Below are 21,273 nucleotides of genomic sequence, written 5' to 3' on the forward strand. Positions count from 1 at the left end.
TGAGCAAAGTTTTTTTCTTTATGGAAAGAGTTTTAATTACTGATGGGATTTCTTTAAAGACTATATATGCAAAGTATAGCCTAGTGAGCAAGAGAATGAACTTTGGAGCTAGCTAGGTTCAACCTCAACTTTGATTTATTAGATGTGTGGAAGTCATTTAATGTCACTGTGGCTCAGTTTTCTTATCTATAAAATGGAACATAGAGTACTGAGGATTAAATGAGCTGATATATTTAAACTACATGGTACAGTGCCTGGTACATAGTCAGGTCTATGTATACATTTTACTTTTATTGTTGTTTTTACTTCTTCTTCTTCTTGAGTAATTTTTCATTTTCTCTTGAATAATTTTTCCTAAGACTTGTTTCTAAATCTATTGGCTTAAAGCTGGTCATACTTTTTTGTTACTATATTTTTAACTCTGACTATGATCTGCAGGCGTCGCTCCTTTTTCATCACCAGTAGTGTTTAGGATTTCTTTTTTCTTAATATTATTATTCAGTAAAGTTTGTCAGAAGTTTATTTTATTAGTCTTTTCAAATAACCAAACTTTGGCTTTGTTGAATCTACTGTTTCTGCATTTTCTGTTTCATTGATCTTTGTATTATTTTCTTTCGTCTACTTTCTTTGGATTTATTTTATTGTACTTTTTTCTAATGCCTTAGGTTTTATGCTTAGAGTATTAAGTTTTAGCCTTTTTTGTTGACACATGTAAATGTTCATCTTTGCTTTTTTTCTACAGCGTGATAAAGAGAATTCTCATTATCTTTCCATTCTAGATGTTCTAAAATTTTTATTATGATTTCTTCAAGTTATAAGTTATTTAGGTCTGTTTATTAGCATTGAGATATATGAAAGTTTTAAAATGATCTTATTAACCTCTAACAAGTACATTGTGATTTTTAAAAAATAACCTTTTCATTCAATTTTTTTGAAGTTTATTGATACTTGATATATGACCTAATATTCATGTGTTCTTAAAGAGAACATGAGTCTATCAAGCATTTAAAATGTGTTTTTCAAATCTACTTCTTCAGTGATTTTTTTTTTAACTTGGGAATGGGATTTAAAATAGATACTTCATTGGCTAATTTGCCAATTTTACTTGTGATTCATTTGAACTATTTGAACCTGTCTTATTCAATAGATATAAATTTTAAAATAGTTTTATCTTCCTGGGGAATTTAACCTTTGCTCCTCATATGCTAACCATCTTTATCAGTAGCTTTTTACTTTAAATCTATTTTACCTGATATTACTATAGCTAATCCAACCATCATTTGGTTAAAGTTGTCTCCTATATTTTTTTCTATTATTTTACTTTCAACCTTTATATTTGAGTTTATGAGTATCTAATACAAACATAGTTTTTCATTGCAATCTGATGATCTTTGCTTTCTTCTCCCTATTTACATTCACTGCAATTGATGATAAAACTGGACTTATTTCAACCATGTTATTTTGTGATCTCTCTTTGTCCTCCTTTTCTAGAATTAATGTCTGGCCTTCTCTGAACTGTTGAGACTCTTTCTTATGTTAATTTTCCCTCTACTGGTTTTAAAGTTATACATCTATTTTTATTTTAGTGATTACTTTAAATTTTAATATGTATACTTAAAGATTAAAGTAGTATCTATACTTGACTGTCACACAATTCAAGTATCTTAGAACATTTTAATTCTAAATACTTTCCTTCAGATATGTGCTTTTGTTGTCAGGTGTTTTAGGTATATTTTTATTAACCCCAAGTTAGATATTTTATATAGCGAAAGCTTTATATAGTCAACTCATCTTTATTAATCCTACAGATTACTTTATATGGTCATTGTTTACTTAAATATACCTGAAAATATTCAACTTTTTTTGATCCATATTCTTTCTTATAGATCTTCTTTAAGGCATTTGTTTGCTTATTTGTTTTTTCCCCATCTGCAGTTCATACCTCATAAGTTTTTTAAGTGATGAGTCAATGGAAATAAGTACTCTTTGTTGTTTGATTTTGTGAAATATCTGTATTTAGTTTTCTTAAAAGTTAGTTTCACTATGAAATTAACTCTTAGGATGACAGTTACCTTCCCTCAACACTTTGAAGATAACTATTGGCTGACTTTCAATTTCTATTGTCGCTATTGAAAAGTCAGTTATTTTAATTGTTCTCTGCCTTTCTCTTCTTTTATAAATTCATCTTTATCACTGGCATTCTACAGTTAGCTATGATCTGTGTAGGAGCAATTTACTTATTTATCCTGTTTGCTTTCCATTTGACTTTCTGATTCTGGGAATTTGTATTTTTAATTATTTTTGAAAAATTATTTTTCTCTATATAATTCACATTTCTTACTCTTAATTTTTATGTCTTCGTCTCTCTGTGCTGTATTCTACATAATTTCTTCAACTCTTTCTTCCATTTAACAATTTGTCTCTCCCTGTATGTCTAATATGCTTTTTATTTCACCTGTTGAGTTTCTCAAGACACATATTTTTCATTTACCTAAGTTCTGTTTGATTCTTTTAAAATATACCTGATAACCCTGTTCTTTTATTATACTGTCAACATCTGTTTTAAAAGTTTTCTTAAGCACATTAATTTTTTTATTTTATATTCTGTCTGATAATTTCACTATGTGAATTTTATGTAGATCTGATTTTCTTGTTTCTGCTGTCTCTTTTTTATGCTACCTTGTTTCTTCATAGCTTTTGACTTTTATGATTGCTGGAATTTAAGAGAGAGTTCCTTGTAACCTGGATTCACATATGTACTTCCTGAGACAATTTACATTTGCTTTTGAGGAAGATCATGTTGATGATCAGTACTATCAAGACCATTTTAAACTAGATTTTCCATTGTGTACAGGGCAGAACTCTCATGGGTCCTACTAAGAATTCTGCAGGAGATTTCTGTCCCCATAGCCAAGCCGAAACAGGAACATTCCCTTATTATTTCTCTTTCTGAAGTGGAGTAAGTTTGTTTTGTCGATATCATCCCATTTTATTTTTTAAATTAATTGTATTTTTAAGCAGATTTAGATTCACAGCAAAATTAAGCAGAAAGTACAGAGACTTCTCATATGTCTCCTCCCCACCACTTTAATAGCCTCCCCCACACTTGACATCCCCCGCCAGAGCCATATATGTTTATTACAATCAGTGAACCTACATTGACACTTCATTGTCACCTAAAGTCTATTGTTTACATTAGGGTTCACTGCTGGTGTTGTATATTCCTTGGATTTGGACAAATGTATAGTGACATGTATCCACCATTGTGGTATCATACAGAATACGATAGTTCCACTGCTCTAAAAATTCTCTGTGCTCCGCCTATTCATCCCTCCCTCTTCAATACCCAGACACCACTGATCTTTTTACTAGCTCTATTTGTTGACCTTTTCCTGCAGCTAAGTGTTTTTTGTTTTTTTTTTCTCTCTGGTTTACTCTTTCTCTGAGGGTTTTGCCTTAGGGTCTGGCCATTTTGACGGAATCTTAATGCTCATCCACAACTTGCAGTTCATAGACTTTATCCCCTGTTCCCTGATCTTATAGGCTGTTAAAATGGAAAGTTCTACACCACTAGGAACCAGCAGATCCCTTTAGGACATCCATCAATTTCCTTTCTGGATTCATGCTTTCTCATTGTTTTTGTCTCTGAGGAAACTTTCTTGCCAGCTCAGCTGTGCATATAACAATTTTATTTTATTTTTACTTTATTATAGTATTTTTAGGTATTCTGTAGTAGGAAGCTTTTTCAAAGTATCTAGTCCTACATATTGTTGCATATGGAAGTTCCTTAATTTAATCCTGGGCAGATATTTATTTAGCATCAATTCATGCCAGGGTTGTACTAACCCCTTATATGACACAGTCTTCCATGTTTTCCTTTTTGGGGGATCTGGGGGGTGGAGAACAGACAGAAAAACCAACAATACAGCACAGCATGGTAAGTCCAAGGATATCAGAGGGAGTTGCCTCGCACAGTCTGAGGGTAGGGAGTTGTCTGAGAAAGAGACCAGGAAGTGATACTTAAACTTTGAGGAGTTATCCAGGTAAATACAGGGAGGCAGTATTTGATAATGTTAGCCAGAGGAGCAAAGCTTTAAAGTGGCAGATATTCTGACGTAAAGTGTGGTGTGTTGGGAGTAGTAGGGAGAACTGAGGCTACAGAACAAGCGAAGCCAGGTCAGCTTCCTGCAGAAAACTGCTTAGGTATTTGTTGCATTGCCACACCATATAGATAAAATTGAAAAAACAGTCTGAGATGGTTCTAAGTGATGCTGATGACAATCAGGATGAGAAACAGTTTGGGCAGCCCTTTTCCTTTATTATCTTATCCAAATTCAGCCTTAAAAGGAGGCAAAGTAGGAAGGTCAAAATTTTCCTCCAATTTTGAATTGTGTGCCTCTCTTTCTATAATCCTATCATTAGAAGAAAAAAAAAACTTGGTTTATGGCCTCAATACTTATCTCTCCCCTTTAAATTGTAAGCATTCTGAAGGCAGGGTATATATATCACTTTTCACTGTAGCCTAGTGTTTTTGAACACATGTTTTTGAACACATGTGATTAACAGTTATTGGGAGCGCTTAAGGAGAAAGTATTGTTAGTCATTCAAAACTTATTCTGTATAAGTTGAACCAGTTTGCTTTCCTTTTTACTCTTACCTAGGGCAGCCCACTGGAGGAAATGGAAGTTTTATAGAAAGAAAAAAGGAAAGTCAACTTTGGAGCAAAGTGCTCTTCAGGATGAGGCTGATGCTTAGAGGCCGTGCTTTAAGTTTCAACCTGAAAACACTGGGTTTTAGGGGTCAGAAAATATATTTCTCTAATTCTTTTTTGGTTTCTTAAAATGTGTCCATGGTCCAAGATCAACAAACTAGGAAGTATGAGCACACATGAACAAAGTTGAGTGTTGTCATCCATTGAACTTATAACCCAGTGTATTTGGCACATGATAGTGTTTAATTAGATTCATATGTTAAGACATTTATATAAGTCACTTTAATTAAAATTATGTTCAAACAACTAAATAAAGGAGTTGGGGAGGCAGTGAGGCAGTGGGGAAGACAAAACTAGATGAAACCAGCACAGTCTCAACTTCCTCTGAAGCCCCCTGGAGTTGTATAACTCATGAACGACTAGCCCGTCTTGTGTATGTATTGAGCATTTACTATGTGCCATAACTGAGTTAAACATTTTACTTATATTAACTATTCTTATCCCATTTGTCCACAGAGCCACCATATGATAATGCCAGCCACCCATAAGTCAAGGTGAATATGGAGGCCCTAGAGAGGTCTTTTTGTATGATTTCTAAGAGCTGATTCCTTTCACTGTAATCTGAAAGTAGTACCCAGCAGCTCAGATTATGGCTGAAAATTGAAAGCTGATGAGAGAAGCGTTAAAGGAGCAGTGATGGACCTGTTTGTCCTCTTGTGCAGGGTAAAGAGGAAGTTAGGGATGAGGAAAGAGAAAGCAAAGGTATGATTCAGGACATCATGTAGATCCTAGGCCCCTCGTAAAGGAGAAAGGGAAAAGGAAGGAAATTCAGAAAGGGAACTGGGAAAAGACAGCAAACACTATTTAGGTCCTGCTTGATCGGAGTACCCTGAGTGAAAGGAAGGGTGGACGCCTTTGACTCGTATGTAAGGGAAGCTCTTACTCTTCCCTAGAACAAACCTGTGGAGCGATTCCCTTCCACCTAGTCTACTGCCTGACCCCATTGGAGAAGAAATTCTCTTCCCCGCTTTGTTTTACTTACTGCTTTGTTCTGGTTCCATGGCTGTCAGATTTTTCTAAAATAATCTGACTTTCTTGTGTTACTGTAAGTACCCTCTAATTTATCAATTAGAGTTTTAATGTTTGAGTTTTAATGTTTGATTTGGAATGTATTGTCATGATGAAGCTTCCAGAAATCTGAGGATACTTCTTTTACAGGATCAGCTTATATAGTATTAACCAAGAACTTGGGTGTTGGATTAGGAATCCTGATTTAGAAGTTAGAAAGAGACTAGGTAAAGAAGAGAAAGGGTCATTCATCTCTCAATCATTCAATCTACAGTCACCCTACCTCTTTCCCCTCTTTCCAAAGTCTATAAGAAAAACTCAGCTATTCGCCACTGGTACTGTGGATAGTCCGAGAACACCTTGTTTTCTCTCTTTGAAAACTGTGGCACAAGAGAACATCATGTCTCTTGCCAAAGTGACTTGCCTTAGTGGCCAGGGTTTAGGGTCTCCCATCCAGAGAGGAATCTGGCTGAGAGGAGACTCTGTTCCATCCCACTTATTGGAGAATAGATGTCTTTCTCCTTCATATAAACCTGGTGCCTTCTTCCAGTGGAGTGTGCCTTCAGTCCTGCTATCATTCTTCAGTCAACTGACTGCATAATAATTTAAATAGAAGCCTGACCTCTTCTTAGTAGGAACTGACTTTGATGAACCTTAAATTATGTGTTACAAGAATGTTACCAAAGGAGTGTACAGGTGTATTTCAGGTCATTCATGGGATTGTATTACATGCCTCCCAAAAAGGATCACAAATTTATACATTACCAGGAATATAGACAGCTGTCAAGATTCAGGAACAGCTAAAAAGAAGCCTGAAGGCAGTATTAGATGGTCAATTATAGACTGGGAGGGAGAAAAACTAAGGAGAGAATGCTGGGCTCTTCTATGACTTGTCTGACATGGCATTTACCTTGGAATTGCTCTAGACAGTGTCTTTTTAATTTTTTTTAAGTGATTGGCATAAATACCACATGTTGCAGGAGACAACGTCAGTCTCCATATTTGCTCCTTTGTAATATATCAAGCTTTCTTACCCTTTCCTACTTATATGTAGAAACATAATGAACTTATTATGCAGCAGACCTAAGCAGTAGTAACAGTTTAAGTATTTACATGCTAAAATGTTTCCCTTATACTAGTTCTTCTCTAACCTGACTCTCCACCACAAGTATTTTCATAAATGTAGTCTGAAAACAAAAAGCTGCATAATTATGTGCTTACAAAATAAAATTGTTTGCCATGTTCCAAAAAAGTCTACAAATTACTACTTCAAATATGCTAATTTGGGGCGGGGATATTTATTTTAGAATAGAATAAAAAAATAGTGAAAAGTCAGAAATGCTGATTTAAGAAAATATATTGCTAAGTTGGAGCTAATTCAAAGAAAGGGGCTAAAATAATAAAAGGCCTCAAGGAAGGAATATTTTCAAAATTGAGAGAATTTAAGAGTCTAACATGACAAACTACAACCAGTCCTACAAACACCTCTGGGGAGTTGAATTCCAAACGTCTGTATTGTTCAAAGGAGAAAAAAATAAAAACACTGAAATAAAAGCTACCCAAAGGGAAAAAAATGAACTTTTAAAACTAAATGTCTTAAATGTTTTTACTTAGATCAGCTCTCAGATGCCTGGAGACATTAAAAACTAGCTAGGCAAAGCATTCGTTTTCAGATAACAAGTAAAGAGGGTGGGGTTAATGCTTTATTATATCATACATTTTGAATTTCTCATGTCTGGACCTGAATAAATACATTAGATTGGTTTAGAGGTCTTTAATATGCCTGTAACCAGTGCTCACTTAGTAGGCACAGTGTAGGGCACACCCAAAGTTTGAATAAACTAGAGAGTTTCATATTACTTCACAGGGTCACAAATCTGTAAAGATGTTATTCTGTTGATCATGAAACTGATCCATATATAGTAAGGTGTTAAAATGGTTAAGGATTAATTTTCATTGGCACCCATTTCCCTTAAATATGTTATTTTCCAAGAGTATCAACAGTTTGGAAGAAAAATAAAGCAAATCTAAAAGTCTTTTATACCAGGAAAGAGAAAACAAAAGCAAGGACTCTTAAATATATCTTGTATTCATGAAAATGTAGTGTCTCAAGGAAGATTGTTGGCATTTTCAAAAAGGAGGATAAATGAGCCAAAAATGGCCTTTATCTACTGTGCCACCACCTTCCAAAATCAACCCCATTTTCTATTCTTTGCACTCATAGTGATGTGTTAGACATTTAAGTATTATGTTCTTGAAATATAATAGAATTGTCTACATACAGACTGTCTAGACAGGGCAGGGACTATGTCGGCTTAATTTCATTTTACATAGCAGCTAGCAGTCTTGCACAAATAAATGATGTTGATGATGATATTGCTGTTAGTATAAGCAGGTGGCCAAAGTTTGGGGGATAAAGCTTGATACCTTAATATTAGTGCTTTATAATGCATATATTGCACTGGGTATTGTATAAAAGTTACATATGTCTGGCTATTTATTGAATAATAAATTATTTCAGCACATTTTATGTTTTTTAATATTGCCCTGTTAAACTTGTTTACATGGAGGAGGAAATATCAATCTGCCTATTCAGGAAGTAGGCAAGAATCCCTATTCAACTTTCCTAGTGTCTGAAATGAAAAAGTATTCCTGTAAATTTGTATTTTAGAAAAGATGAAAAAAATTAGCTATCCTGCCAAAATTTTTAAGATTTCTTGATTAGAAAGCTGTCAAGATTTAGATTTCCTGCAAGACTCGAGAAAACAGGATTGGAGTTTCTATAACGAAAACCATGACTTCTGTTTCATTTATTTGATACGTTAGTCATTCATTTTCAAAAGTAAATATTTGAGTACTTGTATATAACAGCAAGCCAGACAGTCAAAGATCGCTGTCCTCCTGGAGCTTATGCTTTAGTGAAAAGAAGTAGAAAATAAAAAGTATGCGTAATATGTAAATTATATGGTGTACTTGAAGGTGATTAAGTGAAATGGAAAAACAAATTCAGAGGATAAAAAATAAGAAGTGGGAGTGGCGTTGCAATTTTCCACAGAGAAGTCAGGATAGGTCTCATAAGGTGATATTTGAGCCAAGACCTGATAGAGGTAAAATAAATAGCCACTTAAAATCTGGGTAAAGAAAATTCCAGGCAGAAGGGATAGATAAAGCATTTATCCAAAAGAAGGATATTACTAGAATGTTCAAGAGGTAGCTGGGAGTCCAGTGTGACTGAAGCCAAGTGAATAAGGAAGACGCTAGGAGGGGATGGAGCGAGATCTTTACCTCTATCTGAGTTGAGGATTTGGGCTTTTAGTCTGAGTGATGTGGGAAGCATTTGCAGAGTTGTAGCAGAAAAGAAACATGGTCTGCTTTATGCTTTGGTAGGATCATTCTGGTTGCTATGTTGACAGAAGTCCCTAGCAGAGCAAGGGTGGGAGAAGGAAGATCAGTTAGGAGACTATTGTGATAATGCAGGCAAGACATGATGGTGTCTTGGACTAGATTGCGGTCAGACTCTGCATAATTTTGTATATAGAGCCAACCTTTCCTGATGGATTTGAATATAGGAGGCCTCATTCGAAGACAGTAGTTCTCAAAGTGTGATCACCAAACCAGCAATATCAGCATCATTGAGAAACCTGTTAAAAAGGAAAAGTGTACCTCACCCCCAAGATCTACTAAATCAGAAACTATGGGCGGTGGGGCTTCAGCAATCTGGTATTTTTAACAAGCCCTCCACGTGATTCTGATGCATGTACAAGTGTGAGGACCACTGCTTTAAGATTTTAGCCTGAAAAGAATGGAGTTGACATTGACTGGGATGATGCAGGCTTCAGAGGGAGCAGATTGGGGTGGGGAGGATCAGGGGTTCAGGTTTAAACATGATGAGTTCCTGATGCCTTAGACAACCAGATGGTGAGGAAGCAAATTGAGTTCAGGAGAGAGTGTTGAGTTGGAAATAGAAACTGAAACATTATGTTTCTGAGAACAAAATATCATATTAAATTGAATTGTCTCAATGAATATTTGCAGTTTAGTGGTTTCATCCCAACTTTGAACAAAAGAAGCAGAAATCCAAGTAATAGAGACTAAAATATATAAAAGAGGTAGCCTACCATCTATTTAAGTGTGCTAAGAGATTTGAGAACTTTAAAGGGTAGGGTATATTTTTTAGAGGCTCCATTCATTTAATTTAGAGGAATCTTTTACGGTAATTTTTTCCTACTTTACGATCAGTCTGTTGAAGATTCCTAATATTTTAAGGGTAAATCTTAGAAATGATAAGATTTTCTAAGGTCACCAAGGAGCTGCTAAATTTTTACATATACTTACATCATAAAGTAGCCATTCATAATTGCTGGAGGATAGAGTACGTGCCTTACTAAACAATTCTAATCTACTGTTCTTGCACAGTAACTTTTATGGAGGGTGAGTGATTAGAGCAGGATGGAGGGTTATATAGAATTTAGAAAAACAGTTGCAAGACAGGGAAATGCAGTGAGAAGAATAGATTCTTCAGTTACTATAGTACATGTGGTCACCTGAATCTAATTTACAGTGTTTTCTTGATACTATTATGTATTAATGTTGACTTTAAATAAAAGCATAGAATTGGAATATGACATTTATACCAAGGCATTCATAATAACTTCAGTGAAGCACCAAAATTAGCAGAAAAAGCTGACCACTGATTATTTAAGGATAAAGGTAAAGCAGAGAGATGTCCCTCAGGAAGGAGAACGTCTTCTTTAAAAAGAGAAAAGTAAAAAGTGATGTTTTTCCTGACCCTGAATATATATTCTGTATATTTTTTCAAAACCACTTTAAAGGGCTTTCAGATGCTGCCACCTTAGCTGCTGGGATGTAATCTCTTATGTTTCCCTGTTTCCCTCGGTAAGTAAACTCTGGGAAGCCTGACCCTCTTTTGTCCCACAGTGTAATCTGATCTACCTATCATCATCAGGGGACATCTGGGATCCATCTTATCTTTCCCACTAGCTAGTTGATTAACCAGAAAATGTTTTGAATTGGATTCATATATGGCAGGGCTCCACAGACTTTATGAATTATACTGGGAGCATGTAAAAGGTCAGATTTTATTTTTCTGCTTTTAAAGAAGAAAAGTGACACAGGATAGAGTACTTAAAAATTGGAGAGAAAAATTATTAATTGTGTTAAATAGCTAAATAACGATAATTCATAGGATCATCTAACTATTTGAAATAAAACGTTTTTTCAGAGTGAGAAAGTCCTAGCTCAGTAGCCTAAAACAGAGTTTCCAATTCACAGATGTATTAAAGTTAGTTAGAAATAGAAGACTAAGAAATACATTATCTTGCTCTCTCTTACACTATTTCTGCTGGATGATGTTTCTGCAAATATATGAGGAGCTGGAAGTTGGGGGTCTTTAATCAGCCCAGTGCATTCTTCCCATATCATGTTTTTTGCTAGGTTCTTGGTGGGGAATATGTTTGGTTCAAATAGCTACTAGACTTTTCAATAATTTTGTCTTCATCATTACCACCTATGAGCCAAGTTTAATGGTTAAGTATGTAAATAATAACTTTTTTTCTTCTTTGGTTTAAATATCCCAATTGAAAACTCATGATTCCTATCACTAAGGTTTTATGAGAGTAGAAATCTCATATTGTCTATGTTCAGTAAACCCTACATTCAGTATTCCCTGAGGAAAACCACCTCTCATGCTCAGAACTGAGGACTTGTGGTATCATCGACCATTTCTTCAGAAGCTGATATTTCAAAGATGATGCCCAGGATAAGATGTTAAATATTTTTCAAAGCAGTTAGAAATCAATCTCTAAAATGAATTTTAGGAAGATCAGAAAGTATAGTGGTTTCGTGGACTAAATTATAATTTAAAACTCTATGCAAATACAAGTTATTCGGTTGTAATTATCATGATACGTGTGGGAGGGAGTCTATGATGACTTTGCTTGAGTTTCCAGTACTGTAACTGGGTGATCCCAGATGCATCAGAAGTCCAGTGAGTATCTTGAACTATGCTTGAGATGTTTTGGGTTCAGCAAAAGAAACTTTTTCCAAATCCTTCTTTCCTTAATTTTTAAACATGTGTATTTCAAGGGAAATTTGATTCATATGTTTCTAATTCATTTACACTTAAATCATCAAAATGTCATTTTGTAAAAGCTATTTGATGTCCAAGAAGCTTTCTGAACCTGTTTTATAGGTCCTCTTAAGACTTTTTTCTTAAAACAGGAAGTTGCATTTTGCCAAGTACAAATAAACTCAAACATTAAAAAGATTCAAGTTCAGTTTCCAACTCTGAACTTCAGGTTTTAAGTGCACTCTCAATTTAGCAAATTATAGTTTCCCACCCCTGCACAAATATGAGTAGAAGGAAAGACAGTAGTGATAAAAACAAGTAAAGGTATTCACAAAAATTATTCTCAAAGATATTTCTCTGGCTGTGAAAGTTTATAAAACCTATAACAGGTGTTCTTCCAGCTATTAGAGACAGGTGAATTTTGAACAGGAGCATCTGTCTGCTTGTTTATTCTTTGTGATGTATCTAATTAAATTTATTGATTTTGTCACAGGAAAAACCTAAAAGACCTAATATTTTAACTTCACTTTTTACTAGTTTTCCCTTTGAATCTTATTTATTTTAGTAAAAATGGGAAGACTTAACACATTTTGTTGAACAGAAGGGACTCATAAGAAACTCTGTAGGAGTTTTATGTCTGTACTAAGATCATGTAACATCAAGTTTAAAATGTACTTGACACTCTTTTTTTGGAATTGGATAAATGCAAAATATTATCTCTGGTTCATACTAAGCTGTCCTTTAATTATATATTACCCTTATTACTTTAATGCCGAGGTGATTCAGCCTGACCCTGAAATCTCCTGTAGCTGGTTCACTTTTTCTTATAGAGAAGGTAAAAATATTTATGAGAGGGGTTTGGGATTGTTCTAAACAATTTTCTTAATGTTCTGCTTTATTGAGTCCACTTCAGTATTTTTTCTGCACTACTGAGTAATCAAGTGACTCTTGGGATAACAGGTAATAGACAACTGAAAACACTTTATTTAAACATTATTAAACTCCCAGTTCAACTGGAAGCTCCCATACAATGGCCACCAAGGAGACTTGATCGTATTAAGCTGGTTTTATGAAACTTGCTAAACCAGAGGGAGCAGCACCTTGACAGTCTCAGCAATGTGTCAGATGGGGGAATTTACAGAAGATGGTGGGTAGAGTCTAGGCACTGTGGTAAGTTATAGGGTTATTTTAGGTCAGAAGCTAGTAATTGAGGTCTGGGTAGAGACTGGTAAGAGTTCTCATCTAAGAAACTTGCAGTCTTATCTTTGGAATGAAAAGTTAATCAGTTTGTTTCTGTTCTTGTCCTGGAACACATGGCCTGAAAGGAGTCATTATCAAAAACATTTAAGTTCAGATAGTTTGTGTTGCCTGTCATACAATTAACCTGTTTTGTGATTCATAGCATAGTTTTGCAGGTTGTGATTTTTGTTTTATTTCTCACAACAAACAAGTAAATATCACAACAAAAAATAATACACATTTATCCTTTTAGAAAACTTAAACTTCAGTTTATCATTTAAGAAATTAATAAGCAATGAATTTTAACTATACCTTTTTCAGACAATATTAAAAATCACTTAAGCCTTGTTGGGTACCTATGTATTTATACTTATATTATGTAAATTATGTTTTTTCTTCAGTACTACATTTTATTAACTCTGAGAATGTCTATAATACTAACAGTAAAATTCCTTTGAGAGTTTATATTTTGAGCTATTAATGTTCATCCTAAATAAGTATTTAATTTTCCCATCTTGCCGGGAAAATTTATGTTTCCCCAAACATGACAACCTTATATGCTACATAATAATACGACTAAAATTTGAGGAGAGTCAGGAATTCCATTTTATAAAAGAAAGTAATGCTATTCTCAGAATGCTTATTTAAATGTAAAAAGATTTTTACAGAAGGAAAACTTGTATAAGAGAACTCTAAAAAATGATAACATAGTAACTAGGACTCTAAAGACCACATGCAAATTCCTTATTTGAGGTAAAAGCTATAATAAAAACCATTCCACAGATGGCTATTCTATATAGTATATCCTAATCTGAACACATGTAGAATAAAATAGACCTATCAAAAATTCTATATAAGGGATAGGCAATATTTGCCTTTTTAAAGTTAAATCTTATTTGCTTTCACTAAAGTTTATCATTCATTAGATAATAGCCATTGTTAGAGTTTTACATTTAAAAATGCCCTTTATGAAATATACATTTAGAACATTCTTGTTTTCCTCCAGTCTCTGCCAACCATATTTAAAATTCAAATTCAGAGACTCTCCTAAGTCTCCAACTCTTCTTCTCTATGGCTTCGTTAAATGGCCACAGTAATAACTACCATGTACCATCGTACTTGTGCCCCTATTTGGCTAACATAAGCTCGTGAAACTCTCACAATGAATGACCTCAAGAGCTGAGTTTTATTATTGCCTCTGTTCTAAACATAAGGAAACCTAGGCTCAGAGAGTCTCACCGTATTACAGCCACACTCCCATCTGCGGAAGAAGTTCATGTCTTTCCACTTTGCTATGCTGCCTTAAGATAAAGAAATTCACATGTAAGTGCTCTTTTCCTTTTTCTGCTCCCCATGTACAATTCTACATACTATCCAGCCTAAGTTTCAGGAAAAAAATCACCAACAACCCCACAAAAATTTGTTGAATGAAATTGTCATAACTTTTTGCTGCTATTTGCTAAAATATTGTCATAGCTCTTGATATCAATAGAGATGCTTTCAACTAACCCTCTGATTTTAATAAGTTCTACTTAAGTTATGAGGAAATCAAAATGATACTACAATGTGGAGGAATTCATGGACCAACCAATCAACATCTTTTAGAAAATGTACGTCAAGGTGTTTACTTTCCTAACTAATATTAACCAGATCTATTTCATGTTGACTTATTTCCTTTTTAACTTCAATCAGAAAGTATATTACAAGATAGTTACTTTCTGAAACCTCTATACTTTAAGGATCAAATAATTTTATGACCTCTCATGATACGGCAGGGGCCATTTTTAATAACCCAGATATTTGCTTTGTTTTCTAAAACCTTGACAGACCACATACCTGCTTCAGTTTACTGTTTGGGGCTGCCCCTTAACCTCTGTTTGCCCCTCCCCTCTCTTCTCCAGGACTGCCCACCAGAAGCAGGTGATTTCCGTGCTCAGCAATGCTCAGCTCATAATGATGTAAAGTATCATGGCCAGTTTTATGAATGGCTTCCTGTGTCTAATGACCCCGACAACCCATGTTCACTGAAGTGCCAGGCCAAAGGAACAGCCCTGGTTGTTGAACTATCACCTAAGGTCTTAGATGGGACTCGTTGCTACACTGAATCTTTGGACATGTGCATCAGTGGTTTATGCCAAGTAAGTGCTGGTTTCTTGTCATTCTGTTTTTCCAGAAGGTTTTACTGTTTTTGTGTAGTTTTTGTACAGTGGAGATATGTGAATCACTCAATGTTACTTTTTCTAGAGTTTATAATGATAAATTTGAAAATTGAGGTTTAATTTCAGTTAAAATTATAAGTGTGTATTCTGTGTTAAGGAAAAATGGATTAGAATTTTTATTTCTTTCCTTGGGTGTCACTCGAATATGGAAGAATAAAAATTCTTGAATATTGTGTATTACTTCTGGACTAGACTCAGGAATTACCTCTACATCGGTTGTCCCTGAGTGTGTGTGTGCGTGTACGTGTGTGTGCGCGCGCGCGTGTGGGTGTGTGTAAGCATCAGTTTTCATTTACTTAGAGCTTCAGAATCACTCAGGTGAAGTTGGCTCTAAAATCTCTGAGTGGACTGTAGAACTTGTTTCTTTATCACAACTGTAATTTTGTTAAAAATTTTGGGCAAACTGTAGGGAAAGGGCTGGCAGTGTCAGTGAGGTCGGACTTCAGGTAGGTACATCTTTAGAACAGATATAGTGAAGAGGTTTCATGTCTAGTGTCAATTTATCAATGTCTACTTTGGGAGGAAAGTTAGTAAGCTGAAGGGGAATAAGTATGTTTGTCATCTCAATTTTAAATTCTATTCTTTGGATTAGGATGAGCAGCCTAGTTCTGGGAGCAAACAGTTACTTTATTTTCCTATGTGTTGTCCATATGTATTTATATTTCACAGAGTAGACATTTTGAGAATCTTTGCCTCTCCCTCCCAAGAATGCATTGATAAGAATTTTTCCCTCCTAGGAATCCCTCATATCACAACTAGCAATATAAGAATTATTGTTAAAATATGTTTCAATGATTTGTTTCAAATTCGCACATTTATATAAAACCTAAATCTGTATTCATATGTAAAAGGAATAACTGTAGCATGAATTAATACAAGAGACATACGATGTCCCACAAGGTTTTATGTCCATTAGAGAGAGACAGAAATACTAAATCTTTGTGAGGTCTAGAATCATGAGACAGGGACTTTTGTCATGTCCAAGCATGTCTTAATAGGATGATGGAGGTGATGTTTATATATCTGCATTTTTTTTTTATTATAAGAGATATGTGAATTTCAGATATAAATTTGAATACAGAATTTTACTATTTTAAAGCTAGGAAAGGCCTAAGAAATAATCTAATCAGCGTCCTAAAAGCAATGTATTTGAACATTGTTTGTGATATTTGAGGTTTGCTTCCTTCTCTAGGACCCTCAGTGGCATTGAAATGGAATTATGGAGTCTGTAAAAACTTTGGGAATAATAGAGAATTGAGAAGAAAATAGATACAGAAAAAGGTCCGTGTTGTAGGGAATGGCAAGTAAAATAATAATTCCTTATGCATGTATACTAAAGCAAGACAAATTTCCATTTCGTAAATGAAAAAAAAAAAAAAATGAGGACCAGAAAAGTTGTATGGTTTCCTGAAAGTTATATCATGGCAGAAATGGAACTAAATTCCAGCTTTTTTGACATCTACTTTAAAGTCGTTTTTACTGTATTACACTGATAAATGAACTGAACAGAAACAAGACAGGTCAGCAAATTAGGTTTAATTTGTTTCTGTTGCATGAGAGTTCAACATGGCATGCTTTTTGCTGGACTAATCCCATCCGCTGGCCTCATGTACCTTGGCAACTAAAAGGAATCCCATCTCAGCAGTGAAAGAATAAATTTTATATATAGTAAATTCGGAATGATAGTGCTGGACTTTCAGTTACAAGTATAAGTATGCCTCCTTCAGTTAGATTGTTATGAATGTGACTTGTTACATTTAGTGGCATATGTACACTGTAGAATTCTGAAAAGATTTGTGACATACATAGAAATTATAATTGGTTATGATTATTTTCTTCATTTATTTGTTCTGTTAGAGTCAATAGCGTGGTAAAGGAGATGAAAAAACTCAGATTGCATTTAGATGCTAACGAGTAGTTTGGAGAGCCAGGTAACCTTCCCCCTGCTCCCTCTAGGTACATAGTTAAGAGTGAGAATAGTTTGGGAGAAAATCAAGGATGGCTGGAATGGCAGATAGGACTAAGGTACACAGTGAGTAGCCAAGAAAGAGTTTTAGTGGAGAAAAGACATAATCATAACTCCGCTTTAGAAAAATTATTGTAGCTGCATTTATAGGATGCTTGAAGAGTGGAAGGCCCTGGAGGCAGAGACCTGCTGAAAAGGAGGCTCATGGAGCAGCCAGGGTGAAGCCACGCCTGAGGCTAGGCCAAGGACAGTGACAGGAGGAACAGAAAGGAAACTAAATTCAAAACCAGGAAGAAGTTTTCATTCTGATTATAACTAGGGTAGAGAGTAGAAAGCAATAAAATTAACTATGTTTAGGTGATCAAAAACTACAACATAATGTGAATTTGTAATGTATATAATTTTTAATCCTTGCTCCTATTACCATAATAGCCTTGTGTTTTCATTATTAAAACCTACTTTAATTTTATAAAACGAGGGAAGTAGCAGAAAATGGGGAAATGATAGTGGAATAAAGATGGAATATAAATGTAATACATACTTTCTAAGAAGGACAAAATGAAATTAGTCACCAAAAGAAAAGCACTCTTACCTCAAAAGAATTTAAATACATAAATTTCATTCTACTTAGAAAAAGTTCCTTTATTTAAGTTGTATCTGTATATTGGTAATTAGAATTTTAAGTTTTTGTAAAGAAACATTAAGAAAAAGACATCTTTTTATAATTTTTAAGACTGTCAGAAATATTTACGCTATCTTAAATGTGCTGTTTAAGTTAGCTTCCCCTAGTTTCCTAGAAAACAATCATCTCCTCTGCCTTGTTGGGGATTCTTAGCTTTTTCTCGGCCCTTATTTTAGCTTTATTATAATTTTTGTAAGATATAAATTATAAACTGTAAGGAAGCAAATATTTAACTTTGGACATAGTCTGGCCTCGACAGTACAGCTATAGAGATTTGTCATTTGTAAGCACTGATTATTTTCCATATACCTGTAATACCTGTTTAGTACTCAGTTAAGAACCACTTTCTCAAAACTGGGCCTTGAACTCTTAACAGGAACTATGGAATCCTCGACATTTAGAGCCTGGATATGCTTTAGCAATTAACAGACACTACTGTTTCATAGAGGAGGAAATCAAGACCTGTGGGACTATCCTAAAATTATCAATGAGTGTATTATCTGTATTTGTTGTGAATGTGCTTCAGGAATATTCTAGAATCATCACTATTTATAATAGATACCTTATGCTTGTTCAGCAATATTAGAGAATCATACTAGGCAGTAAAATAACTTCTACTTTGTTTTTTTTTTTTATTGAGATGTAATTGACATAACTTTATATTAGTTTTAGGTGTACAACATAAGATCTGTTATATGTATATATTGCAAAATGATCGCCACAATAAATCTAGCTAGCATTCATCACTACACATGATTACAAAAATTTTTTCTTGGGATGGGAACTTTTAAGATCTACTCCATTGGAAACATTTAAGTACACAGTACTATATTGTTAACTACAGTCACCATGCTATTCATTACATCCCCAGGACTTAATTTTATAACAAGAAGTTTGTGCCTTTTGACCACCTTCACTCATTTTGCACATTACCCACCATCCACCTCTGACAACCACCAATCTGTTCCTTGTGCCTATGAGCTTGAGTGGTTTTTTGTTTGTCCTCTGGTTTTTCGTTTTGTTTTGTTTTGTTTTTTGATTCAACACATAAGTGAGATTATACCATATTCATTTTTTTCTGACTTATTTCACTTAGGACAATGCCCATATTGTTACAAAAGGCAGATTTTCTCTGTCTCTCTCTCTCTCGGCTTAATATTCTAATATATAAACATATATAAATCTATATATATATATATATCAGTTTTTAAATCCATTCATTTATTGATAGACACTTAGATTGTGTACATGTCTTGGCTATTATAAATAATGCTGCAATGAACACAGGGGTACATACATCTTTTTGAGTTAATGTTCTCATTTCCTTTGGATAAAACCCAGAATTAGAATTGCTGGATCATATGTTAGTTTTTTAAAAAAAAATTTGAGGAAACTCCATGCTATTTTTCATAGTGGCTACATCAATTTATTCCACAAACAGTACACAAAAGTTCCCTTTTCTCCACATCCTGGACGACACTCATTTCTTGTCTTTTCAATGATAGCTGTTCTAACAGTATAAAGTGATTTCTCACTGCAGTTTTGGTTTGCATTACCCTTATGATTCGTGAGTATCTTTTATGTTCATGGCCATCTGTATATCTTCTTTGGAAAAATGTCTGTGCAGATCCTCTGCCCATTTTTAAATCAGATTGTTTGGGTTTTTTACTACTATGTTGTATGAGTTCTTGATATATTTTGTATATTAACCCTTATCAGATTATGATTTGCAAATATTTTTTCCTCTTCTATAGGTTGCCTTTTCCTTTTGTGCATGATTTCTTTTACTGTATAGAAATATTTTGTACAGAAACATTTTGTTTTTGGTGTCAAATGCAAAAAAAATCATCACCAAGAGTAATGTCAAGGAGATTTCCCTATGTTTTCTCATAGGAATTTTATAGTTTTATATCTTAAACACTTAAATCTTTAATCCATTTTTGAGTTGATTTTTGTGTATGGTGTAAGATACAGGCTACTTGCATTCTTTTTGCATATGGCCGTCCAGTTTTTCCTACCCCATATTTTAAAGAGATTGTCCTCTCTCCATTGTATATTTTTGGCCCCTTTGTTGTAGGTTAATTGACCATATTTGTGTGGGTTTATTTTGGGGTCTCTGTTCTGTTCCATTGTATCTGCTTTTTATGCCAGTACTACACTTTGTTGATTACTATAGTCTTGTAATATAGTTAAAATCAGGGATGTGATGCCTCCATCTTTGTTCTCTTGCAAGATTACTTTGACTATCCAGGGTCTTTTCTGGTTCCATACAAATTTTGCGATTGCTTCTTCTATTTCTGTGAAATATGCCATACAAAATTTTATGAGGACTGCATTGAATCTGTATATCATTTTAGGTAGTATGGACATTTTAATAACATTAATTCTTCCAATCCATGAGCAGAGAATATCTTTCAATTTGTGTCTTCTTCAAATACTTTTATCAAGGTCTTATTATTTTCAGCGTACAGGTCTTTCACCTCCTTGTGTAAATTTATTTCTAGGTATTTTATTCTTTTTGATGCAATTGTAAATGGGTTTGTTTTCTTAATTTCTCTTTTTGATAGTTTATATAGAAATGCAACAGGTTTTTTAATATTGATTTTGTGTCCTATAACTTTACTGAATTCATTTATTAGTTCTGTTTTTTGGTGCTTTCTTTAGAGTTTTCTTTATATAGTATGTTGTCTGCAAATAGTCACAGTTTGACTTCTTCCTTTTTGCTTTGGATATCTTTTTTTTTTTTTTTTCTTGCCTAATTGCTCTGGCTAGGACTTCCAATACTTTGTTGAATAAAAGTGGCAGAAGTAGACCTCCTTGTCTTGTTCCTGATCTTAGAGGAAATGCTTTTAGCTTTTCACCACTGAGTATGATCTTAGCTGTGGGCTTGTCATATATGGCCTTTATTATGTTGAGGTATGTTCCTTCTATACCTACTTGATTGAGTACTTTTATCAAAAATGCATGTTGATTTTTGTAAATGCTTTTTCTGCTTCTATTGAGATGATCATATGATTTTTATTCTTTCGTTAATATGGTCTATCACATTTATTTGTGGATGTTGAACCATCTCTGCATCTCTGAAATAAATCCCACTTGATCATGATGGTCTATGATTTTTTAATATATTGTTGAATTCTGTTTGTTATTTTGTTGAAGGTTTTTATATCTATTTTCATCAGGAATATTGACTTGTAATTTTCTTGTAGCATTCTTGTTTGGTTTTGGTATCATGGTAGGGCTTGCCTTGTAAAATAAGTTTGTAAGTATTCACTTCTTGTCTATTTTTTGGACAAGTTA

At 34.1% G+C, this 21,273-nt stretch overlaps 1 protein-coding gene across 3 annotated transcripts in view; it reads left to right on the forward strand.

Moving 5' to 3' along the window:
- Positions 1-21,273, forward strand: part of ADAMTSL1 (ADAMTS like 1) — an 823,217-nt gene that overhangs the window by 504,167 nt on the left and 297,777 nt on the right. For all 3 annotated transcript variants that reach the window (XM_036217921.1, XM_036217923.1, XM_036217924.1), the window contains one exon: positions 15,008-15,244. In XM_036217921.1, coding sequence (XP_036073814.1) covers positions 15,008-15,244 — 237 coding nt within the window. The remainder of the gene's footprint in view (positions 1-15,007; positions 15,245-21,273) is intronic.

The sequence above is a fragment of the Rousettus aegyptiacus genome, unplaced genomic scaffold (genome assembly GCF_014176215.1).
Source record: "Rousettus aegyptiacus isolate mRouAeg1 unplaced genomic scaffold, mRouAeg1.p scaffold_m13_p_3, whole genome shotgun sequence".
In the NCBI taxonomy this organism is placed as follows: Eukaryota; Metazoa; Chordata; class Mammalia; order Chiroptera; family Pteropodidae; genus Rousettus; species Rousettus aegyptiacus.